We start from the raw sequence: 27,773 nt of genomic DNA on the forward strand, positions 1-27,773 counted from the left end.
GATGGTAAATGTCCTGGACAGGATCTCCTTGAGGTTTCTGTACTTAAAAGATTTTGGAAAAATTGTCCATTAATTATATTAAATCTTTTGAATGCTTGTCTGTCTTCAGGATTATTCCTGCTGGCTTGGAAACAGGCTAGACTTAAACTCCTGCTTAAGTCCTTTGACAAACCCTCCAATGATCCGGCCTCTTACAGGCCCATTGCACTACTGCCCATCCTTGGCAAAGTCTTGGAAAAATTAATTGTTTCTCGTCTTCTAAATTATTATTTAGACAGAAACCTAAGTTCCCCACTTCAGTTTGGCTTTACACGTGGAAGGTCTTCTGTTGATGCTATTTGTCAGATCTTGAGTTCTGTTCAAAATTCCAATTCTAAATATGTCCTCGGTCTCTTTGTTGATTTCCAAGGGGCATTTGACACTATTTGGTGGCCAAGTGTCCTGGCGAGGTCCAGAGAGGCTGGGGTATCTGCTCCTATTTACCGTCTCCTTTCGAATTACTTTGATTCTCGTAGCATCACAGTTTCCTCAGGATTCTGCTCTGTCTCCAGATCTGTTTCTAGGGGCTGCCCTCAGGGCTCTATTCTTGGCCCTGTGTGCTGGAACATGGTCCTTGATGGGTGGCTCTCGGTTGATCGAGACAACATCCTTCAGATAGCTTACGCAGACGACCTTGCTATTCTGATTTTTGGTAATTCCCGCCGGGAGCTAGAGTGCAGAGCAAATGAAGTTCTAGAGGACTTGGATATCTGGTGTCAAACACATAAACTTCAAATCTCGACTAATAAAACAAAACAAATGCTGCTAAAGGGCTCTCTTGATGTGAATAGACCACCTGTTATTAAGTTGAATGGAGTAATGATTAGGAGTACTCGGCAGCATAAATACTTAGGAATTTATCTTGACGACCGTCTTAATTTTAATTACCACGCAAAATATGTACTTCAGAAAATAAAAGCTATGACCTATAAAATTATTAAGATTACCAGGAGTACTTTTGGTGTAAAGAAATCTTCCATTAAATTATACTACTCTTGTATATTTATACCAATTGTGTGTTATGCTGCTGGGGCCTGGGGATACAGAATCGGTAACTCCCTTGTTCAAAAATATCTTACACAAGCACAAAGATTCTTTCTTCTCGCTGTAAGTAGAGCTTGTCGAACTGTCTCTACAGCTGCTCTCCAGGTCCTCAGTCATCGACTGCCAATCCAATATGAAGTAACGTTACACTATCTTTTATATTGTAGAAGAAAAAATGTTCCTGCGATTGTAAATGGTATAACGTATAATACTGACTTGCAAGAAAAGGTAGACATTAAAAGAATGAGAAATGAATGTTGTAGAGCATGGCAAAATACCTGGTCTACCTCTACTTTGGGTAGGGAGACCTTTAAGTTTTTTCCCGAGGTTGTTGATTACGACAAGAAAATGGACTGGTTCAATCCTGGTTTATATGTCACGTTTTTATATACCGGTCATGGAAGTCTCAACTTTAAATTGTTCTCACTAGGAATAAGTAACACTCCTCTCTGTAGTTGTGGTGCTCAAGAAACTGTCGAGCACCTCGTGTTTCATTGTCCTCTGTACGATGATTTAAGACTGGACTTTCAAATTCTCACAAATGTATTTGACTGCTCCGAACTGCCAAGATTGGTTAACTGTTCCGAATATTATACTGCCTTCTCCACCTATGCAGAGAAATTGTTTAAACGGAGGAAAAGAATTCTTGCTCCTGAGGTTCAGTAAAATGCTAGACTGTCTCTTTGAATTACTCTTACCTGATGTATTGATCAGTCTGCTGGACTCCGAAGCCCAGTATTTATTTATGTATCATCATTGTATATAGTCTTTTTATGTACCACCATTGTATATAGTCTTTTTATGTACCACCATTGTATATAGAATTTTTATGTACCACCATTGTATATAGTCTTTTTATGTATAATTAACCATTGTACTCTTTATGTATAACTAATCATTGTACTTGTATGTACAATTAATCACTATAAATTGTACCCAATGTATAGATTACTTTCAGCGGTGAATAGGGGAAACCCTGGAGCCCGCCAAAAAAATATAATAAAATACTTTGAATACTTTGCTCCCCTTTTTTCTCACGGTGGGGCTTGTCCCCACTGACCAGTTTGGGGTTGTCATTCTTATCACAAAGTTCTGTGATACACAAACAGAGTACACAATGAGGAGATAGGGGGACCCCTGTGGCCGTTAGACATCGAACACTTTACACTTTACTTCAGAAACCCCATAAAACTTGGCTTTCAAACAAGAATGGTTTACTGAATGAATTTCAGACACTGATCTAGAACAGCTAAGATATGCATTCAGTCATATTCCAAGGAAATCCACATTCAAAACTTCTTAAAACTTTTCATTATCAGCATCATTTGTCTTCAGGTTTTAAAATCCCTGGGAGGCAAGTGCTTCACATTGATTCTAATCTCACCAAATAACAGATTTAATCAAGAGGTTCTAAAACAATACAAGACATAGTTCAAGATAAAGGAGAACACTAGGTAACATTCTGGAGACTATAATGATTTCTACAACTGTTCAATCAATATCACATATATTATTATTTTATGTTTAATTTTCTATTATGCAATTTTATTGGCTAATCGAGTGGCTTGTAATATTTTGGCCTATGTTACATGGTTTCTCTAATTTGCTAAATTTTATCACCCAGGTATACTTGGAACCTTGCAGCCATTGTTTTCGTATAGAGTGAGTGGTAGGGAATTCGAATTTTTATTTGTGGTAACTAGGTAGCTCTAACGTAAAACTAGATAGCGTATAAAAATGTGCGATTTGCGAAATGTTTGTGGATTTATCGAGCAGGATATGATCTAGCCAAGGAGTCTGTGTGTGCTAGGTGCAGAGAGTGTCAAGAAATTGGGCACCAAGTCAGTGTTCTGATGGCCATCTATGAGAGTTTGAAGGGTAGGGTATATGCCCCTCAAAGTATTAATGTGGGGGTACCCATCGAGCTCTCAGCTGCCCAACTCACCACCAGAGCTCACTCTTCTGCATCAGGCAACAGCAGCAATCTTCAAGTATATGTTCCCATTATAAGAATCAATTTTGAACGCCTTTGTGATATTTTTCTAAAGCACATTTCTGGAGGTCACGACCAAAAAACAATAAAAACAATTTGCACTTTTTCGATTTATTGGGCTTTTCTGTTAGTGCATCTAATTATAAACAGGTAAACTCAATCTTATTGCGATAATACCGATAACTGCAATTGTGTGGGTTTTTACGCAATTATGGTGAAATGTGTTCTCATTCAATCATATAAAAATAAATTTTCAGAAACTTCTCTTAATTCCTATTTACGTATTACAATGATGAAGGGAAAGCGACCAACGAAAAGTGCAAGTGGTGGTAGTGCCAGGAAACGAAACAAAATTCATTTAGAAATGAAGATGTATGAAAAAACATTATTTTTAGGGTTTTTTTGCCCTTAAGAGGTATTCGGTACCTCAAGACGCCCTTTACTTTTGCCACAGCCCTATATACTTAAGCGTCACTACGACGGAGCTTAAACTTTTACTTTCGTTTTCAATCACCCCAGGGGTGCGGTCGCCGTAATAATACACTACAGTGACATCACCTGTTCTCCTGTGAGCGGACAAGAGCGTCGAACGCAAGGTCCTAAGAACGGAGTAGATTGTTATACGAGTAGAAATTAGCAGGACAAGACACAGCACGTCTTGCGTAACGAGACCTTTATAAACATATTAGCTGTCACTTCGACACTCCGTGCATGGTACAATATCCATTTATTTCTCCCCCCCCCACATAGTTGACTCGTGAGATCAGAATAAGAGAGGGGATGCAGAGATATATATTTTGGAAAGGGGCAAAGCAGGGAGACTCAGATTAACTTTAACTTTGGGTAGTCTTGGCCGATTTTTGTCGTTGTGTGAAGAAGTAAAATAATAATTACTAGGAAAAGATGAGAAAAGAACCATATTGACGTCTGATACAGATTCCCCCCCCCCCCGAGGCGGTGCAGAATATTTTCGGGTAAGTCAACCCTTATTGTTTAATAACAAACTGTATTAAATTGCCCAAAGCCGAACCTACCATCTGCATATGTTTTAATGCATTTATAAGACATCTTTCTTCACATGTATATATATATACCCAGACAATTGTTGTATCATTTTCTTAGTACTTAGTTTTAATAGATAATGGGACTTGTTAATCTAGTTGTCCAAATACTAATTACACTATTAAGTTAATACAATTCCCTGTTCTTGTTTTGAACAGTTATGTGTGTTGACAAACACCAATCATTTTGTACTTGCTAGAGAATTAGTGGAAAAGCCATATGAAGAACATTACAGAACTATAATATTACTAATCAAGAAGCGTGTGCTACGCACTGCTGCTCCTGCCCACCTGGCTACAGAGGTGCCGAATAAGACAGTATAAGATTTATAGCACAATATTGATATAGAATACAAGATTCTCCACTTAATTTATTTCCTATGCCATATAGCTTTTGCTATGTTAAATATGAATTATTTTTCGAAATAAGTTTTTGGTTGTATCACCCAGAAAAAAAAAACTATAGAACAGCTTTCAAAAACCACATTCAGAAAATGTTTGCCAAGTGTTATCATGTATTGCAGTGGATTTTTATAGTGTGGAACAAGTGGTTTCCTGCTGTACTGTTTCAGATCAGTGGTTTCCAAAAAAAATAAATAAATAAATAAACTGATATGTAGCATATTTAATGTAGAATAAAGAGTAGTTAAATGGCAACTGATCTAAAAAAAATTATTTTATTTACAGAAATATGATATAATCATCTTGGACTATTCAAGTTTGAATATCTAATGATTTCTGGCATTTCTGCAAGAAGCAAGCATTTCTCCAGAATAAATAAAATGGAAGGAATACTACTTTTTTATTTTTTTATGAAAAAAAAAGAGACTTAAGGAAATATAGAAAGACATCAGAACACTGGACAAGAAACATACTTCTAAGTTTAGAAATAAACATTATTGATTAAAATTGAAGGATTTAACAAGATGCTATTTATTTATTTTTTTTACTTTACTATGTACATTTTAAAAAAATATACAAAAAATTACAAGAACACCTTCATGGGTGTTTTACATATGAACTGATACAGTTCATGTTAACAGGCTAAGGGGAAAAAAAAAAAAATGCCAGTTACTGGCAAATAAATTTATTTTGAAATTTATTACATATATGCTGCCCATCCAACATACATCTGACAAAGGTTTTTTTCATCAGTTGATTCCTAAAAGAAACAAATATAATTTATTAAATAAGCTATTATTAAAATTATTGTTATTATTATTTATTAAATGAGTGTTATCTTTCTATACATTAAAATAATTTTCATCCTAATGATATTTATTCAGCCAATGGGAGAAGAGAGATGTGGGTTACGCATAATACGTAACAAATACAAAAATATGTAATAGAAGCGTGGTCATGCACTGTTTATCTAACATGACCACGCGGTACCATTCTTGATTTCCACACGTAACATATTTATTTAAATAAACTAAATGCAACAAGGCATAATATTTTAAGATTCTGTATCTATATAATATCAGTGTAGATACACCACAGACAACACTTAAAGAAAAACTACAATCGTAGCGTGAAAGGCACCCACTGATGAAAAGCCAACTAGCTTTGAAATGGTCCATCTGGGTGGTGGCACCCACCGAGAATAAGTGACAAATAGTCTTCTCTATTAGTGAAGTGTTACTTATTGGGGGTAGTGCAATACTTGGTAACTAGTTGTGAAGGATGAGCACAATATGAGATGCAGATGAAATGATGCCTTTCACACTACAATCATAGTTTTTCTTAAAGAGTTGTCTATGGTGTATCTACACCGATATTATATAGATATCGTAACATATTTATGTTGTTGTTGTCGTTGTTATTTGGTTTTTAGGAGCATTAGCAATTAAGGCCATATTGCTCCGGTGATATGCGGTGGTCCTTCACTGACCTTTCCACATCCTCTGTATTTGGTGGTCACGGGCTTGAACCCTGGTCTAATCAAGAACGTGTGCTACGCACTGCCGCTCCTGCCCACCTGGCTACAGAGGCGGCCTACATATTTATGTATTCATAGCTGAGGAAGAGACACCACAGTGCTGAAAGCTTCTGTAAGTATTTAATTTTATTTTATCAAAAGAAGAGAGTGCAGTGAGCAGGGGCAAAGCCCCCTAGTTAATTATTATTATTATTTATTAAATGAATGTGTTAAATATTTTCATAAAAGCATATATATTCTCATGTGACACTGCCAACCATAATCTAGTAATTAATTCAATTTTTAAAAAACATTTCTGCATAATTAACCTATTCAGTGCTGAATTCTTTTAGAATTAAGCTGCAATTGACTTGGTCCCACATGAGAGATTGCTATATAAGATGGAATATAAGGGTTCACATTTAATATCCTTAGATGGACTACAGAATGACTACACAATAGAAGACAAAGGATTGTAATCAATAGTTACTCTTCACAATGGGTTACAGTTAGAAATGGAGTCTTTTAGGGTTGGGTGCTTGGACTCTCCTGCTTCTGATTTTCTTAAATGACACTGATGAAGAGATAGAGGGAACAATGTCAAAATTTGCAGATGATATGATGACTGGGAGAGTGGTAAATAGCCAGCACCAGGCAGTACTGCTTCAGGAAAACTTAGATTGGCTTTCGGGATGATCAGTTAAAAAGCAGCAATTATTAATGCTTCAAAATGCAAGGTTTTAAACCTGGGAAATAATAGCCTCAAAACAACTTATACACCAGATGGGACCTAGATAAAAATGGCAGATGATAGAAAGGATTTGGCAGATTACAATATAGGTGGGAATGGAATTCTCTGTTTAGGGCAGAGATGCAGCAAGGTAAGTCCATAGTGTCCTGTCAGTGATGTATTGAACAACTGCTCGTAGGGATAATAAAGTTAATCAGGCATAAGGAAGGTATGCCACTGAATAAGGCAACTGTGAGACTGCACTTGAAATACTATCTAACAATGGAGGCCACACCTAAAAAAAATGAAACCATGTTTTTTGAAAAGGTCCAAAGATGGGAAACACACTTGTTATGTTTGGCTAATATATTCATATATGGAGGGACTTTTAATATGCAGATTATAGAGCTTAGTAACTAGATAACTTAGAAGGGATCTAATTGAGGTTTATAAGGAAAATTTTCATAATATTAAATGATACTAGAACCAGGGAGCATAAATTTAAACCATGGGAAAATAATTATAGACTAGAGTGTAGGAAGTTTTTCTCTTATATAATCAGTGAAAACAGTTGCCTCCATAGATACAATTTCCCCAAACACTTACCTCCATGCTGGATGCAAGTGTTTGGGCAAATTCTTTTTTTTTTTTTTTTCCATCACTGTAGCAAAAGCATCTGATTTCCTTCAACTATATGGCTAATACTAATTATTAATTTTTAGTATTGCATCTGAAAAGTACAGAAACAAAAAGATTTAAAATTACAAAAGAGTAATATTTTGCAAAAAAATGAAATAAATAAAAAATGACAGCTAACACTTTGATGCAGAATTCTTATTCATTTTGCACAACATATAACAACCTTGACTGTCCATTCAGAATGTCATACACCATTTCAAATGAACTATTAAAGTCCTTTATTGCTTTTTGACTCCCCTATCATGAAAACCGAAGGAAAAATATAATACCAATGCTCCTTGAATAGTTTATTCACTATTCTGAAATGTAGTCTCTGCTCCAAATTTGAAGCAAAAGCACGTGTCAATTTTTTCTTATGCTTGTTTTTGAGAACAGAACTTCTCCACTTCAAAAAGGTAACATCAGTTTTGTTCGGCAGCTGGTACAGGTATTAACATGTCTTGGTCAAAAAACACATTATTGTTGAAAAGATAACAATGCAATTTCCCAGGCATCTACATTGTTACCTGGGACATACTTGAGCATGGCACTGAATCGTTAAAGACATTTGAAATCAAATTTTTACTTAATCATTAAGTGTATAGATACACTTAATGATTAAATAAAAAATCTGCTTAAAATTAATAAATAAATTACAAATGGCTATATGGGAGCATAAATATAGATACATATATTTAAATCATTCTGACATTTTATATCTCACATAAAAACAGAGAGAAATTTTTGATCATAAGGTTCAGAATGGAGATTTGCAAAGTGATGCTGGGATTATATTCTGCTGAGTTACTACTATATACTTTTTCTCTAATGATAATATTTGAAAATTTCATACTGAAATAATGAATCATTTATACCTGAATCAAATAGTTCACCTGTCCTTCTATTGACAGTGGAAGACCCTGGGGTTTATTCTTTCCTCGAATAATTCCTTTCAGACGTTGCTCTATATCTTGAACATGAATCATGGCCTAAAATCACAAAGAGAAGAGGAAAAAAAATAAACAAAAATAATTTTAAAAACAAATTTATAAACCTCGTTCCTGTCTAGTATAATTCATGTAATCAAGGACTTCATAGGGGTTATGAAATGTAATGTTCTGAAATGCTGAATATAATCTGTGTTATATGCCATACTGCAGAATAAAGAGGTACATTCTACGTGTATATAATAATGAATGTGGTTACAATTTTATTTATCATAAAATTTATCTCATTTTATGATATATAACAAACATTTGCTATATTAAATGTCATAGGCCATATACTATACCATATTACTTCAAGCTAAATAAAAATAAATTTTAAAAAAATTAAGTTTGCCTTCTGAAGAGCGAGAGCTTTACTAATAAAGTTGAGTCATCCTTCACTGCCACCCAATTTACAAGATGTCTGATTGATTTAAGAATTTAATTTCTTAGAGGATTCTCTGAGGGTTCAGAGAAATGAGTGAAAGTGATAAATAACAAAGTCATTTTATTTTATTATACAAAGTGATTTTAAATAGAGTAAATTCTGCACAGAATGGCCTCAGAAATTATATTCCAACTGAAGTGTGCACAGAGAGATATTTCAAACCCATGCACATCTTTTAGTGAGATCCTGACTAAATCCATAAGAAGGGATTGTTCTTCCAGCTGCTGTCAATTATGCACTGCAAATGTAAGTGACAGAGAGAACTCTGAAAACTACCGGTTAAAATAATCCAAGCAAACTGTAAGTTTTAGCCCACATCAGCAGATCTCACTCATGTATGGCAGACTCTGACAGAGAGGGCTTTGACTAGTGGCTAACAGCCTGCCATGAAGTCACTTGTGGCAGTCTTTGTTTGTATTACCAAGAGAAAACTGCAGTGAGTTTCCTACATATTATAATTTGTTATTATCTTTACCTTTTTCATAATTTTGCTTCTGATTAAGAGAGCTGCAAAACTCTAAACAAAATGGGGTTATTCTGTACAAGTTTTGTCAGAATAAAGTTTTATTTTATGAGTACAATGTGGAGTTAGTGTATTTTTTCACTTTGCAATCCATCCCATGTGATATATGCAATCTTACAAGAAGGGATTAAATAGAAGGTATCAATAAAATATAATTATTATAAAATTTAAAATTTTAAGAGTAGCAAGCATGCTCAAAATGTGTCAAGAACTAACCTTTTCGTTAATAATTTCTCCTGATTCTGCTGGGTGACATCTTGCACCTTTTGAAGGTTTACTCCACTCCACCAAGGGATCATGAATAAATGGTGTTAAAACACTATAATAAAAATATTTATTAATTATCTTCATGAAAATAATTATCTGAGAAGCGAATTTTCACAAAAATGTAAAACTAACAACTGACTGATTTGCTTATTTTGTGGCTGATGTTTAAAAGTGAATACTAATAGCTACAGAATAAATTCTAAAATCCTGAAATTGGCAAAAAATAAATTCACCTGTTAATCATAGATAAATTTATTTTTGTTAAATGTACCCAATACATTAATAACAAAGCATTCTAAAAACGAATCAGGCAAAATAAATATTAATTAAAGATGACAGGAGTAAAGTACTAACTGGAGTGTAACTAACAATCCTAAACCTATTTAAACAGACTTAGAATATAGTAGGACTCTTCTACCAGTTTATCTGTTTGTTAGTCATATATTGGTGCAGCTAATATGAAGCAGTTACTTTATTAATTTGTTATTTACTTATCAATAAGAAGGAAGCACTTTTTCCGAGTGCTTCAAATGAACCAGAGTGCACCAGAATGTCCTTCTGGTTTGTCATATATAGTTAATGTCAGGTACATGCTTCATTATTAAAAATAAGATATTTTATTATCGAGCATTCTGTTTCATGAAATTTTATATTTTGGCCCTTGGTCTGGGGCTCATTTTGCCAGGTCACAGGGGATTACCTGAACAACTGCCACTACTGCTGCTTCAACAGTATAAAAACATTTGGTAACAAGAAAAGATGTTAACTATCTCACATAAAACACTGAGAATTAGAAACTGTTGCAAAGAATACTTTATAAAGTGAAACTTTCAATCAATGAAGATATATTAAATGAAAGAGGCCCTCTGAGTTGGGAATCAATGATATCAAAATATTCTTTAATGACTCCAGTCAACTAAGTATACAGAATAAAAGAATAAAAATCAAAATATAAAATGTATATTAACACAAAATATAAAACTGGTAAAAGCTGTTCAATTAAAATAAAAGTGAAACTGGGTAAAAACAAGATAAAAAGCAAATGGTAGCTTTCAGCATGTTCCATATCCCAAAAATGTTCTGAATCCTGTATGTCCCTCTCTTTCATAAAAATCAAATGCTTATCTAAGCAGTCTCAGAGAAGTCAAATGCTTTACTAAGTGGTCTCATAGGAGTGAAATGCATAACTATGCAGTCTCGCAGCAAAAGAAGCATTTAATATACATGTAGCTGTTATTTTCCAAGACAGCATTATCATGAGAGAGCCTTTGCCAAGCTCCTTATCAAGCCTGTAGCTTGCTGTTACTACATGCTGTTACTTGCTGTTATTATTGGTAGATGAAATTTTTCATTCTTCATTCATTCAAAAACCACAGAATTCAGTTGAGGAAACATAAGCTACAAGCATTAATGAAATTACGACTCGTTGCTTCAAGTTCAACCTGGTTTTTCTTGTTAGCTGATGGCGAAATCATTTGAAAACTGCACATTTCACCAACTTCTTTATGATCAATAACAAAGTTTCAAAAGGAAAATATCGCCTGTCAGGGTTAAAAGAGTAAAAAAAGGGACACGCATACTTGCATGTACACTAATATTAGAAGTTTAGTAATCAAATTTGATGCATTGGTTACTGATAAAATGCAGGCACTGTAGGGACATTAGTATTAGTAATGGCCATATGGTGCAAGGAAGCTAATGCTGCACCAGCCAAAGAAAAAAAAAAAAAAAAAAAAAAAAGGAATAAAATAATATTAATAAAAAATTAAATAAAATAAAATAAATAATAAACAAAAAGGAAACAGACAACCGATGTGTTTTCCTCCTCCCACAGTTGACTATCCAGCTGACTTTTGAATTTCCCCAAACTGTCAGCCACTACCACCCATGTATGTAACTTATTCCTGTAATTTATAACTCGCTAGCTAAAATAAAACTTCCTGCAATTCAGTCTACACATCTCCTCCCGTAACTTGAATTTATGGCCCCTAGTTCTAGAATCATTTATAACTGTAAAAATTTCATCATCATTCATTTTACATATGCCTCTCAGAGCCTTAAACACCTCAATCATGTCTCCTCTAATGTGCCCAGTTTCTAAGCGGTGCAACCCACATATTCCAAGTCTTTCCTTATATGGATGCTATTTGGCCGATCATATCAGGAGAGTTACCTGTCTTTGGACCCTTTCAAGAAGCTCGATGGCTTTCTTTAGGTGCGGTCTTCATACTTGAACACAATATTCCAAGTATGGTCTAACAATGGGATTATGACATCTTTATTTCTACTAGCAATTGTATGAAAAATCATCGATAGGACACCATGGGCGTCCCTTGCAACCTGTCTACAATGCTTGGAGAACTTCATGTCCGACTGTATTGTAACTCTCAAGTACCTTTCTTCCACTACTGACTTTAGTTCAATTCCACCAAGTGTATAAGTTATTTTGGGATTACTGTTCCCCAGGTGCAATACCTTACACTTTGCTGGATTAAAGCATAGCTGCCATTTTACTGACCATCCCTGAAGTCTATCTAGGTCACTCTGAAGATCTGCTTGGTGGTGATCATTAACTACTCTACCAATTTTTATATCATCTGCAAATTTAGACATCATACCCTCTATCCCTTCATTGATGTCATTTATGAAAATCAAAAACAAGAGTGGTCCCAAGAGTGATCCTTGCAGAACCCCACTTCTTACATTAACCCAATCTGAGGAATAACCATTTATCACAACCCTCTGCCTCCTGCCCTGAAGACACCCTGCTATGCATCTAAGGATTTTCCCTGTGGTTCCAACTTGTTCCAGCTTATAAAGTAACTGCTCATGTGGGACTAAGTCAAATGCTTTGCTGAAATCTAAATAAACAATGTTGAAATTATTCCCTAAATCCAGCTCATGAGTGACCCTGTCAAAATAGATAACCAGATTTGTTAAACATGATTTTCCCTTTACAAAACCATGACGCATATCGTTCAGAATTCCATTTTTATCTAAATGATCCTGAATTCCACCCTTGATCATTGCCTCCACGATTTCCCCTGTTACTGAAATTAGACTGATATCGGCGTTAGACAAACACATTATATCGGAGACATGGTGCCACTCAGACATAAGAGAATTTGAATACAGCCACTCCCAACTTCGTAAGGGGATGCGTTCCACGGAACTCTACGTAAGTCGAATTTTACATAAGTCAGAATTTCCTTAAATGCTTATGTAGCATTCGCAACTATGTACACTGAATTTGATTGAAGCAAAAAAGAAATATTCAACAAACATTACATGTTCATTGAATATTTATTCATTCAATGTTCGTTGAATATTGAATAAATAGAATTATTTATTCAATTTTTTTTATCTCATGTGCAGGAAAAATTACAAAAGTGTACAAAATTACAAAAATTTCAAAATTATAAAATTACAAGAGAGAGGAGACAGGCATAACGTCAGCAAGTTTTACCTTTTGAACGTCATTTCAGAATTAACTCTCCAGCTGATAAGCACGGCGCTGCAGAGGTTGAGGGCAGTGGAGATTTAGAAGGAGTTTTTTTTCAACACATCACAAAATTTTTCTGCAGCTGCAGAATTGGCACTGCCGATTTCATTGCATACTTTAATGTTTTGGAAACCAGCACGACACAATGTTTGAATCTATTAAACCACCCTTTGCTTGCCACAAACTTGGCCATGAACATAAATACTTCTTGCTTTTGCTTGAATGGCCATTGGGCTCAAGCTTCTGAATCTGATTTTCCATCCATATTATTAATAGCTTTTCCATCTTCGATACAGCACTGAATGCTGTTTTGTGATCACTGTTGATCTTAAATGTGTTGATTCTTTAATGCACACTGTTCCTTTTAATGCACACTGTTCCTTAAAATACTATTCACTATTGAAGCAGCGGGACCTAATTCCATGCAACAGATGACAAACTTTGTCCTGCTTCATACTTCTTAATTAATCATCTTCATTTCTAAATCAATTGTGTTTTGTTTCCTAGCACTGCCAGCACTTGCATTTTCTGTTGGTCCCTTTCCATTCACCATTGTAATAAGTAAATAGGAATGAAGAGAAGATTCTGAAAGTTTATTTATGTTTTTTATATGATTGAAGATTTCCATGAAGGGGAACTCATTTCACCATAATACCATAACGTAAAAACCCACAGAATTCCAGTTATCAGTATTATCGCAAATGCAATAAGATTGAGATTACTACCTGTTTATAATAGATTTGGCTAACAGAAAAGTCCAATAAACCAGAAAGTGCAAATTGTTTTATGGCAGTGACCTCCAGAAATGTGTTTTAGAAAAATATCGCAAAGGCATTCAAAATTGATTTTTATAACGGAACATATGATAACGAGGAAAGTGTAGTGCAATTTCCATTATAAAAATGATCTTTTGGAGAGATAAATAGTTTAGTTTTATAGTGAAAAGTTCAATTAAAAAAAAAAGCAATGTTATTGGATTCACATTATGATATTTTCACAATACCCCCATTTATTTCTATGTGATGCAAAATACATTTCCACAATTTTTTTAAGTTTGCACCGGCCGGCAAAAACTTACGTAAAGTTGAATTTCTGTAAGTTGAGTATTACGTAAGCCGGGGAGTGCCAGTATGTGGAGTACAATGTGTACAGAAAGGGACACAGGGCAGTAGAGGGGTTATGCACTGAATTAAGAATCACACAGAATTTAAGGCCATGCATCATGCTGACAAATATGACCAGTGCAATGCTGAGTCAGTTTAGTGTGCCAATCAGAAAACAAAAAAGAGGAGTGTGTTAAATAATAATGAGCATAACAGACAACTATACATATAAACAGAGTGGGCCAGTAAATCAGAATGTCTTACAAGAGGGAATTCTAACTTTCCAGATACTGACTGAAATTCTAACTATTGGTCACTCACCCATTAGCAAGATTTATCTGAATTTAATGGATGAGCGTTTTCTAAACCAGCATGCTAGAGTTGTTTTCTCTTATTGCTTCTCTACCCCAAGCAAGTGAAAATCACTGCTGATTATCAGCAGTGATTCTCCATGTGTTAAGAATCTTCAGATAAAGCACCCACTAGATGGCAATGATCACAGTATATTGATGTGGGATTTACATAATTATGCAACTATTGTCAAGTGCAAAAAGGAAAGGGCTTTTTGCTTTCATACAATGGTCTCAGACAGTTTTTAAAATCTATTTAGTGGGAACAATTGATAATGTTACCAACAGCAAAATCTAAATGTGAAGCATTCAAGCAAAGAAGCTATCAGACTTTTTGTACTAAGAGAAACTTTTCAAGGTTTAAACCTAAATGCATTCTTATAAATTATAAGGAGATACAGAAACCTAGAGTAGGTATAAGGCAATCTGTAATAAAATCAAAAAATTGGTTAGACTATCTAAGGCAGATTGTGAGGCAAAAATGCAAAGAAAAGTAGCAGACTTCTTATGTACACATTAGGAGGAAAGGAAGAATCACATTGGTCTGCTATATATGAATGGCATAACTGTTGATGATCCTGCTCAGGTTGATATTTTGCATCTGTTTACATGTGAGGAATTTTGGAGAATCAAATTACAGGGAGCTAAATGATTTTGTGATAACTGAGAGGAAGTGGAAGAGAAATTGTTGAAGCTAAATGTAAATAAGGCAACTGAGCAGATGGAATTTATCCAATTATGATATTAAGAGATGCAACAAAAGAGGTCTGCAAACCTTTAGACATAATTATGAGAGCATCCTTGGATTCAGGGGAAGTCCCTATCTGATTGGATACTATGATACACTAAAAAAGGAACTGGAGCAAAAAAAATAATAATTTTAGCATTATACACTTAGATTTTAGAAAAGCTTTTGATATTGTTGCACATAAAAAAACTGCTGTATAAGCAGTGTTTATTATCAGGGGTAAGTCACTGCAATGGATAAAGAGATGATTTAGTGAGGAAATACAGAGAGTGGTTATAAATAAGTACTGCTCTTCTTGGACTAACGTTGGCATTAACATTATTAGAGGCATATGATGCAAGAAAGCAAGCTTATAGAGCTTCAGCCAAAAACAAAAAAAAAAACTACATATTTCACCCATCCATTTGCTCCAAAATGTTATTAGTGGAGTCGTTCATAATAGCCAAGTTGATAGGGTGGTTAATGATAGTAATCAGGGTATGCTACTGCTATAAGATCTTGAAAAAAGCAGGATGGGCCGAGAAGTGGCAAATTGAAGCTTACCATTGACAAATGCAAGGTATTGCTTATGGATAGCAGTAATCCCAGAATAACATATCAATTACGCAGTACCACACTTGGGGTAGTGGAAAACAAAAAAGATATCTGGGTAACTGTGTAGGTAGACATGAAGTTCTCTGAACAGTGCAGACAAGCTGCCTCATGGAGCGAGTTTTGTCAATGATATACAGGAATTTTTCAGTAGGAATATGGAGATGATTATCCCAGTGTATAAAGTAATGGTTAGGCCACATCTTGAGTACTGCCTACATATCCGGAAGTCTAATTTTAGCAAGGATAAGGATTTGTTGGAACGGATGCACAGAACTGTAATGAGATTAGTGACTGGAACAAAATTACTTTCAACCAGCAGGTAGCTGATTATGTGAATGAACTTTTATCTAGTAATGTGTAAGTGGGTAGTTTGAATAAATTTAAACAAGAACTAGTCAAATTATTAGATATTGGATAAGTGATGTGGGAAGTTGTGATTTTTTTTTTTGACTGATAATTACTTTCTTGTATCATTTGCTAAATTGATAATTGAAATTGGCTGTTTTATTATTGGGAAATGGCATCCTCTTTTCTAAATATGTCTGATCATAATGGTATAAATCTAAATTTTCAAATAAAATATATGCTAGTAACAACCCCCATGTATAATCAGGTTAAAAAATTTTTCTACACATATGGAAGCTGCTGTTAACAATCACACTTTTAGTTCCTTTCAAAGATAGTCTGAGGATTGGTTCCCAATTTATTAATTATGTTCCTTAGAAAAAATTACTAAATTAAGTTTAAACAAAACTATTTAAACTTAATTACACTTCAAATGAAACTATATTGTTACAAGTCACTCCCCATCTAGTAGTTCACTGTTCAGTTTATCTTCCATATATTAAGTTAAATAAAGTTGCTATTATCACAAAAATAAATCTTTTATATGCTAGAAGTGTGAAAATGTTTTTCAAATTTATTAAAATTTTACATGAGTGAAAGTTTATTAAATTGAAATATCCCTAGGTTAAAATATAGATGTTTTAACATTCTTAGATATACTATGGAAAACATAATTGAAACAAAAACAGTATTACCTCATCAAAGCATCTGTTTGGCTTCTTGTAACTCTCAGAGTTACTTCACAGGCTTTACGAAATATACCTTCACATCCCAAAGGACCCTACATTGTTAAAGTTTTAAATTTAGTAAATTACAAATATTTTTATTGTAGAAAAAATATACAGGCTTTTTAAAATGAACACATCTTTTCAGAAGTGTTAGAAAAGCAAATCAAAAGTATAATTTGTTTATTTATATACAAGTGATATTCTATTTTGGTGATTCCGTTAAAAAAGAAAATCAAATAACTTTAGTGAATATAACTTTTACCATTGCTTCTACCATATTATGAGTAAGACGGAAAGGAACACGTTCTGGCCAATCAAAAGTTTCTCCCTGGGAAAAAAAAAGTTTTAAATATATTTTTATATAATTTTTAGACATATGATGCTAATCACACAATAACTGTAAAACATATAGGGCTAAGTGGCAAGATATTACAAATTTAAGGATTTGGTTTTTAATGATATGAATGTAAATTTACAAGAATCTGAATCACAGTTAAAAACAAAACCCACTTTATTAACACAAATAACTAATACTGCATAACAATATAATAACCATTAAAATACTATTCTTATGTAAGAGTGATAATGTAATATGTATTTAAAAATCATAAATATCTTGTCAATTCTGCTTCTTTCCCCACCACACCAGGAGTGCAGGTTAGCAGCTTATCAGCAAATGGAGAATGAAAATCCATCAAAGTAAATGATATATATGATAAATGAATCATTTTGTTTTCCTAATAATTACTTAATAGAAAATGAATTACCTTATTGAAGAGACAGTTGAAATCAACATGTACTGTGTCACCATTGCTGGAATCAAACAGGATGTTTTCTCCATGCCTGTCTCCCAGTCCTAAAATATAGCCCACCATACTTATTACTGCTGTAGTGCGAGCATAAGCAAGTCTAGCCATGTACCTAAAAGGCAAAATAAAATCATAAGATTCTCTAGCTCAATTTTTGGTTAGTCTTTACAATCTTATACCTCTTTCAATTTATAGTTGCAAGTAGCAGTGATTGATATGCCTAGCCCGCTATGGTTAGTCTTAGGGTGTTTATCCCCCCCACCACTGTTTTAAAATCAGAAGACAAGTTCCCGATTTTAAAACAACAAGGGGGGGGGGGTAAATACCCTAAGGCTAACCATAGCAGGCTAGGCATGTCAATCACTGCTACTTGCAATCATCAATTGGAAAGGGCACCAGATTGTAAAGACTAACCCAATTTTTTTTCCATCTTTTTTTCCCCCCAGCTATGAATGCATGGCCAAGTTCTTAGAAAATGTGTAGGTACTTTGGTTCCATTGGAAAACTCTGCTGATGCAAAACTCATGCTAGGATGTAACTGGACAGTTACTTAATTAAACTTTGTGAAAATAAAAGCATTTCGATTTCTTTATGGGATTCTTTATGGAATTAACTTTTATCCTATATACTAAATTATATATGATAAATGAATTATTACTGGTGTAGGAAAGTAATACAAATCAGAAAAAAAAAACAGGAGATAATAAATTGCAGAGCCACTCAAGTTACAATATACACAGAAGAAAGCTCCATAAGATATTGTATGATAATGTCATGAATTTACAATCTTGGAATATTTATTTACAGGCATCCCCCCCCCCTCCCCAGAGCTCTTAATTGAGACTGTAAAACAGAGTACTAAGTGGAACCACATTGAGCAGTGGAGATTTATCCATAGATTATACTGTAAATAAATTTAACTGGCTGGCATTACCAGTTTTTTTTGCTAATTTTAAGGCACTCTAACTCTGTATAACAATATTATTTGTAACAGGAGCATTTAAAGCTTTCAATATAAACTTTAAATACAAAAATTATATGATAAAACTTAAATATAGTATATGTTCAATAAAATGCAAGAAATCTTACCTTAAAATTATTGAATCTTATATATATATATTGTATTTATAATAACAGCTTGTGATATTGCTGATTTTCAAATCATTCAACCTTTTCAGAGCAAAATGATTGACAAGGCTCTCATCATGTACTCCCTCCTATCATGTCTGGGCAGAATTGCAGACACTTTCCAATGTAACTCTAGCTCTCGACTTTTTTCAACGCTGCCCTGTACTTGTTAAGTAAGTCCGCAGATCACCTACTCTTCATGTCATTAGTGCAATTGTGTACAACAATATCACCTTTTGTGCCTTTAAAAGATGACATCTGTTGTACAAAATCATAAACTTTTGTCTCTGGAAGATATATTCCAGTCCTATTCCACCTATCCTTTTTGCACAATATATTTTCCATTTCTCTGACAACAGAGTCACCAACAATAACTACCTCCTGTGGAACCAGCACATTCTGCCTTGAGGATTGCCACTGTGTTGCCCGATAATCAAGTGCAAGATCTGGCATTGATGTCGGCAGCTGAGAGCTTGATGGACCCTCCAATTTAAATCCTTCAAGGGCACCCATCCTGTTCTTCAAGCTCTCATAAAGGTTCATAACAATGCTGAGTGGCAGGTAATATCCTCACACTCTTTACATTGAGCACACACACACACATAAAGATATATCAGATATATCATGGCAATATCATGTTCTGTTCCAGATTGCTCCACAAACATCAAACAAGCAGTGCATTTCATAAGGCCATGATTCAGAGGACAACCGCCCTCCTCAGTTCTACCCAAGCCACAGCACTCCCACTACCTGAGCCCTTTAGTTTGCTGCTCTAGTCTGAGGCATGATTTCTATTCAGATTCAATATAATTAAAAATACCACACTAAACTTATATACCTAATGCAGTAATAACACTATTCACCAGTTATGCTATGAAGTTTACATTATTAAATATATATACATATATATTGCAATATCGAGCTTACAGTATATGTATTTTGTATTTCCTATCAAGTGTAAGTTATATGTATTATGCTATACTGTTATGTTTGTAAGTTCTAAAATAGCTATAATAAATAATAAATTTATCTAACTAATGCGAATCTATGCGATTAGAACTTGCAAACTACCTATTTGCCATAATTAAAAATTAAACAATTAAATTCAAAGTAACAAACAAGTTTATTAGCTAAAAGAAAAAAAAAATACATGCCAACCTACATGATTAGAGCTACTTGTTTACCACAATTAAAAACCTACAATTCCACTACTATGCACTAGTTATACTAGTGCATAGTAGTGGAACTATATACTACTAGTTACGTGATACTTTATTTATGCTAAATCACCCATACAAAAAGCTCTATGAATATTAACGTCATACGTTATGTACTATATTATAAAGTTAAGTTGTTGAAACTGTGTAGTCAGTTCCTATCTGCCCAGGCACTCCCCAAAATTCAGGCACTGCTCCGTCTTGGAGTCAACCTACAGAAAATGGCTACCGACTACAAATACCTTCACATGCTCCTCGAGTGGATTGCATCTGTGGAACTGGGATAAAGTCCTCCAAACTGGGTTACGACATTCAGTTCCTCTTTATATTTTCCTATTATTATAATTTAATTTTTACATGTTTAATTTTGTGTAACTCATAATTTCCCCATGTAACTGTAATTTTTACCAATTTAATTATATATATAATGTAAAACTCCTGGCCATGTCGCCGTGATGAGAATTATTGTTCCTAGTACACGTACCGTACTTTGCAGCAATAAAGAAGTTTATTATTATTAAAACATGTATGTATTTCTATAAATTGTAGTTTATAAGCCTCTTCTAATACTGACTATACTGCTACAAAACTATGTAGAAATCTGCAAGCTTATATCAATACTACAACAATGGCAGAAAAATTTGAATGTTTTTTATTGATATAACACAATGATGGAAGAAGTCGACTATGGTATTTCAGGCAATTACAAGGGCCAAGTAAAGAACAAATGCAACAAATTAATCAGGGAATTACAAATAAATACTTTTTGAATAATTTTAAATCAAAAGTAAAAAAAAAAAAAACAATTTTAAATTAATAAATAAAGTTGCATTTAGTGGCTCCTGAAAAAGCATCTAGTCCAGCAGCCTCATCTATTTTTGTAATAAGCAAGAAATGGTGCTATGACCACTTCAATATATTTTTCATGTATATCACTGAATTATCATAGCACTTAACAGCTGTAGACACAGGAAACTTGTGGCAGCAGAAACAGCTACAAAAATTAGCACAGAAATGTAAATTATCCATGGACATGAAAATAACTTTTGGGTAATAAACAGTTTTCAAAATTTCTCCTTATCATAAATTACAAATGTTTTGCAGCATTCCAAGTTTGGCCAACAATTCAGTCATTTTCTCATTAATTACAGCACTGGTTAAAAGTTGATCTAAATCAAAGAACACCCCTTTGAAGGCAAATACTGTTAATTGCAGTTGTTTAGACAATTGAACTGAAAAGCATTAATTTTTCTTTCTTTTTTTTTTTTTTTTAACAGGCCTCTCAGGCACGACGCACGCACACACACACACACACCACCTAATAGGTAACTCCTTCCAAGGCATTTGGAATGAATAGCACTATTCCAGGGGAATAGAATACAACTCTGGGGGAGGGTATCAAAAATACAGAGTGCTGTAGTGAACCACACTGTAGCACGGTACAACTGTATTTATTTTTTCTCTAGTAAAAAAAGACATGGAAAAAAAATTGCCATATCAACGTTAGTTACTAGCATGATGATCAACAGACAATCCTATAATCTGACAAACTTCCCTATGCCATAATTAATTGCAGAAACACTGTCTACTTGAAATGTCAAATGTGATATGAATTTTTATAGCTCTGAGATAAAATCTCCAATCTACACATTGGCATTCATGTGAGATGAGGAAGGGAACCAAGTAACACAATGGCTGTCTATAGCCAGGTTTCCAGATCCAGCAGATGCCAGACTATTGGACTTTTATTGAAGTTCATTCTGATGAGATATTTTTCTTAAAAATTTCAGAGTTAACTCTTCATCAAAAAGGCACCATCCTAGAGCATATATTGGTTTGTTTCAAAGCTTTCCTTCTTTTGGCTTCCCAGCAGGCATTTCATAGATGAAGTTGTCATGGCATAGCTTCACAGCCTTTCAAATTGGCCAACAGTAAGATTTAACAGTTACTGAAATGACACGTCCTTTCATTCACCAAAGTTTTTTTGTTCCTGACATGAGGGGACACTATCAGATGAAATTCAGCTTCTATATATTTTAAAATGAATTTATGTTTGGCTTGCATTAAGTTTTGTGGGTTTTTTTTTTTTTTTTTTTTTGAGGATTTTATTTACAAATTTTTATACTCTTTGAAGGTAGTTAGCTTACTGAAGATACAAGGTTGTTCAGCATACAAATGTGAATTTCAGTGTTGCTTTCTTAACAAAGTTGAACACAGAGAATATGGATCTGCATAAAATTACCAACATGTGTAATTCTTGCATTAATCAGTCGTCAACTCACTATACTGTAATATATATATCTGCTTCACCTTGAAAGAAATGATATTAACTATAAAGTGACTAACTGAACGATGGTGAGCCCAAACAGTGTCAGGCATCTACAGTATCAGTAAAAACAGACTATCACTGTTTTATGGCTGCATTAGCAGCACAACAGCATCTGTAAATGTGGCTAGTAGCAATTCACTGTCTGGCCCACATATGCAAGGAATGCAAGTCAAACTCTTTTAACTTTTCAGGAAAACTTCTCCATATTATAAATTAATTACAGCATGAGAAAAGAAATGAACTTTGTGCAAACAGTAAGATCATGTTACACTTCAAGCATATTGTTCAGGTCTTTCTGGATAATCATCTTCAAGAGATGACATTTAAATTACCAAATAAATGAGTGGGGTTTTCTTTAAAAGGTAATTAGCATGCCCAGGGATTGGAAAAATTTCAAAGCGAAAATAAGGTTTCTCCAAATTGCTCTTAGAATGTTACAAGCCATAAACTGTAACCTAATATGTTAATTATAGTAATATTGTTATTGTTATTGTTATTTGGTTTTTTTTAGGAGCATTAGCAACTAAGGCCATATTGCTCCGGGATATGCGGTGGTCATTCCCTGACCTTTCCACATCCTCCGTATTTGGTGGTGACGGGCTCAAACCCCGGTCTAATCAAGAAGAGTGTGCTACGCACTGCTGCTCCTTCCCACCTGGCTACGGAGGTGCCTAATTATAGTAATAGTATTTGCCATACAGTGTAAGGAAGCCATAGGCTTTTGCCGCACTGATAAAAAAAAAAAAATAATAATAAAGGTAGATAAAAAAATGCAAATTATATGCTTCCCTTCTCACACAGGTAACTATCCAGTTGACCTTTGCATTTATTCAAACTATCAGCCCCAACTACCTGCAAGGACAACTTGTTCCAGCAATTAAAAACTCACTGGCTAAAAGAAAACTTCCTACAATCTAATCTAAATCCCTGTTGTGTCTAAATCCCAATATAAATCCTCAATCTCTGTAATTTGAATTTATGACCCCTAGTTCTGGAATTCTTTATAACAGTGAGAATTTCACTTTCATTCATTTTACTAATCTAATTAGACTATTATTATCATTTTACTAATTAGACCTAATGGCATAAGTGCTTACAATGATAAATATGTCAAAGTCTTTTCACACTTCATTATATCTACAGCCACTGATTTTAAACAGATTTTACTGCCACTAACTTATTTCTCATGTTGTCACTGAAAGGTGCCCAGGAGTTTTTTTTTTTTTTATTATTATTATGGCATCAGGGTGACTGTCAGTGCCCTAGGTATCCACTAATGAGTTGAGACAAGATCATATTATTTAAGAGTAAAACTCCCATATTATTATAATCACAAAAAAAGTGGAATTATTCTTTTAAATGAATATGAAATTTGTATTAAATTGCATAAATCCAATATAGTGATACTATGCCCTGCTTATATTCTCAATCAAAAATAAGGCAAAAAATGCTCACCATGCTGTAGGATCTGTAAATGTTTTTAAAAACCATTCACTAAATACAGGAGGATAACGAGGTAAAAATTTTGTCTTGAAAATGTTCAATTTCTGCCTTAGAAAGAAACAAATAAATCATTTTCAGGTTTAAATTTTGAATCAAATATAATTTAATTTTGTCATAGAAACAGTGTTCATTATAAAAAATATAATCCAAACTTTATTACTCTATAAATGAAAGTAGGCTCATTCAGCAATAATACAATCAGATTTTGTTAACTTTTAATAAAATTTCTGGCTTCTAAAATAAAAAAATTTAGTAAGCACTTCATAATTTTAAAATTAATCTGAAGAATAACCAACATATTCTAACAAGAGATTAAACACCACTGCACTCGCATAAATTTTAAAGGCAAAAATGATCAAGTTTATTGAAAAAGCTAGAAAGAAAACTTTACAGAAAATATCGCAATAATCCAACCATTTAGAGGCCAATTTTGATCTGCCTATTAAATGGACATCACCTATTAAATTTGACAATTTAAATAATGCACTTTAATACCTGACAATTTAATAGGTGATGTCTTGTTCATTTAGAGGCCAATTAAATAAATTAGCCTCTAAATGGTTGGGTTCTTAGAATGTTTTCTATAAAGTTTTCTTTCCGTTTTTTTTTAAATAAACTCAATCATTTTTTGCTTTTAAAATTTACATGGATTGCAGTGTTGTTTAATCTCTTATCAGAATTAGTTACTTTCCATGTGTTTTTCTCCCAAGTAGCCAACATATGTTGGCTACTTGGGAGAAAAATTCAATATCTTTCCAACAAACCTGCCAACACCTTTCAACTAACAATATTTTAATATACACCTACACCACCACATTAAAAGAAATGATATATACCATAAAGTGACTGATTGAACCATGGTAGGCCAAAATAGCTGTAGAGTTAAGGCAGACTTTCACTTGGTTGGTAGCATTAGCAGCACAACAGCTCCTGTTAACATAGCTACTACAGCGAAGCTTCTGCAACATACACCAATGAACCAAAACATTATGACTACCTACCTAATATGATGTTGATCCTCCACATGCAGCCAAAACAGCTCATACCCGACGAGGCATGGATGCTACAAGATTTCTAAATGTGTCTTGTGGTATCTGGTACCAACACATAACCAGCAGATCCTTTAACTCCTGTAAGGCCCGTGGTTGAGATGCTGCAGATCGGATTTGCTGTTCCAACACAAACCACAGATGCTCGATGGGATTGATGTCTGGGCAATACCTGGAAGTCTTCCCCACATTCTGCGAACCAGTCTCGAACAAAATGGGCAGTGTGGCATGGAGCATTATCCTGCTGAAAGACACTACTGCCAGAGGGAAGACAGTTGCCATGAAAGGGTGCACATGGTCAGCAATGATGTTTAGGGAGGTGGTAGACATCAGAGTGCCTGGCACATGGATGACTGGACCCAGGGTATCCCAGCAGAACATCGCCCAAAGCATGACATTGCCACCAGCGGCTTATTTTCATCCCATGGTGTATTCAGGTGCCATCACATCATGTAAACGATGCACACATACCCAGCCATCCACATGGTGCAACAGGAAATGTGATTCATCTGACCAGACGATCTTCTTTCAATCACTCAAGGTCCGGTTTCGATGCTCACATGCCCATTGTAGGTGCTGTGGCCGGTGAACCGTGGTTAGCATGGACATTCGGAGGGACCTGCAGCTATGCATCTCTATTTTCAACAGGGTTCGATGTATTGTGTGTTGTGACACATTACTTTACTCCTGTCACCAGCATTCCAATTACCAGCTAGTTACACCACAGTCGCCTTTCTGTTGCCACGTACCATCCGGGAGAGCTTTGCTCACCTCGAGCATCAATGAGTCGTGGTCGTCCAACACCTCACCAGCAGTTTGTGGGTTTCCCCTCCTCGGTCCACTTTTGGTAGGTACTAACCATGGCTGACCGTGAGCATCCCACCAGCCATGCCATTTCGGATACGCCCTGACCCAGTCGTCTGGCCATTACAGTTTGGTCTTTTTCAAACTCGCTTAAGTCTGCTGCCTTTCCCATCTGAAGAACAAGAGTAACACTGATTAATGGAGCTCAGTATCAGGTGGTTTTTATACCGTGTTCCGACCCATGCATGCCTCTAGTTCACCTGCAGTTGCTTCAATTTGCTTAATGACTCGGTGGTCATAATGTTTTGGCTCATCGGTGTATATTCCAGATTATTACTCTGAACTAAACTATTAAACAGTGGGAAAGATGCGACCTGTTCAGTTTTACATGGATGAAATAACTAAATATTTCTAGAATGGACTGTAGGTTGATATTTATACAATTGTCACAATGTAATACTGTTCAAATACTAAGAGGATTTATAATAGAGCTTCTAGTTATAACTTTTTTGATATAAATTAAATGATTCAGAAAAGCTTCTTTATTCATAACTTGCCACTTTTATATCTTCTAAGTTTAAATGAAATGCTTGGGAAAGGTATTCTACATATGGAACATCATATATTAATAAGTGTACCCCTTTGCAAGGATTGCCAACTAAAAATACAGTGGAAATGGTTTAGGACAGACAAGAGAATTAGAGGAAGAAATAACCTATTTTACTATGAATATTTTTCACTTCCTCTTTAATTCTTATGTCTATCCTAAACTATTTCTCCCTAATTTTTAATTACTGATACTTGGAAGGTGGGAGGGTGCATTTTATTCAGTTCTTGTGCATTTCATTTAAACTCAGAAGATATTAAAAATTTTATAAATTATGGATAAAGAAGCTTTGCTAATCATTAATTAATATTATTCAAAAATTTTTTTACATGACAACACAATTTTTGATTTTCAGTTATATATAATATGTCTAACATGGATAAGTTTCTTAGAAAGTTATCTGATAATAAATATTCCTGCAGTTATGGTGAATAAATATTTTTTAATAAATGTACTAGTAATGTATAAGAAGCATGCCAGCCAGAACTCAGAATTACAGAACATGACTCATTTTTCTTCAATAAAAACAACATTTTAACAAGTTCTTCACAGTCTAGAAAAATAACAAATACAGCATACATTACTGTAAATTACAAAGAAATGAAAGACTCAGATGGCAGATACAATTACATGCCCAAACAATTATTCAATCATTTGGTATGATAATCTATACAAGAAATTTTGTTACTGGATCAAATACACAACCAAGGAAGCACTATAACAATTAAAAAAAAAGAAAAAAAATTAAATCTGTTAATGAAGGATTAAAGAGAATAAATGCACATTTATTCTCTTTAATCTCATTCACAACAACAGTGAAAACCAAATTTGTTGGTCTTCAATAGGAATGTCTACTAATGACTCAAATCAAAGTTTTTCTATAATTATTACAAAATTACATTATATATAAGCTGGAAAACAACTTACTCCAAAGGAGTTTTTAGCTCAGGCATTATGTTACGAATCTCTCTTGCACTGGTATAAATTCCTTTTTCTTTATAAATGTTATTTAAAATCTGACGCAAGCCTGCAAGATTTGGTACCCATTCAATAAGTCCACATTCCTCGTTCAGTGGAATAACAGCCTATAAAAAAGTAATGAAATTTTTACTTATTTTTCATTTACATATATCTACTTTAAATAAAATTAATCACGTGAATGACTGATTTTAATTATCCAATGAAACATTTATTGAAATTTTAAGAAAATTACAATTAATGGTGTCAACTGCAAATCAAGTGGTTATAACAATAGTAAGGGAGGGAAATG

The 27,773-nt window shown here is 34.2% G+C and overlaps 1 protein-coding gene across 1 annotated transcript in view; it reads right to left on the reverse strand.

The window, feature by feature from the left end:
- Positions 1–5,195: 5,195 nt before the first annotated feature.
- The window catches only part of mei-41 (ATR serine/threonine kinase meiotic 41), a 245,650-nt gene continuing 223,072 nt past the window's right edge, over positions 5,196–27,773 (reverse strand). Inside the window, exons 40-47 of the mRNA XM_090370340.1 lie at positions 27,431–27,588; positions 23,996–24,091; positions 17,825–17,978; positions 17,320–17,385; positions 17,025–17,110; positions 9,637–9,739; positions 8,339–8,452; positions 5,196–5,299 (exon numbers count right to left, since the gene is read on the reverse strand). Of these exons, the coding sequence (XP_090226466.1) occupies positions 5,240–5,299; positions 8,339–8,452; positions 9,637–9,739; positions 17,025–17,110; positions 17,320–17,385; positions 17,825–17,978; positions 23,996–24,091; positions 27,431–27,588 (837 nt within the window). The 3' untranslated portion in view covers positions 5,196–5,239. The remainder of the gene's footprint in view (positions 5,300–8,338; positions 8,453–9,636; positions 9,740–17,024; positions 17,111–17,319; positions 17,386–17,824; positions 17,979–23,995; positions 24,092–27,430; positions 27,589–27,773) is intronic.

The sequence above is a fragment of the Mastigoproctus giganteus genome, chromosome 3 (assembly GCF_048544385.1).
Source record: "Mastigoproctus giganteus isolate SK-2022 chromosome 3, ASM4854438v1, whole genome shotgun sequence".
Taxonomy (NCBI): domain Eukaryota; kingdom Metazoa; phylum Arthropoda; class Arachnida; order Uropygi; family Thelyphonidae; genus Mastigoproctus; species Mastigoproctus giganteus.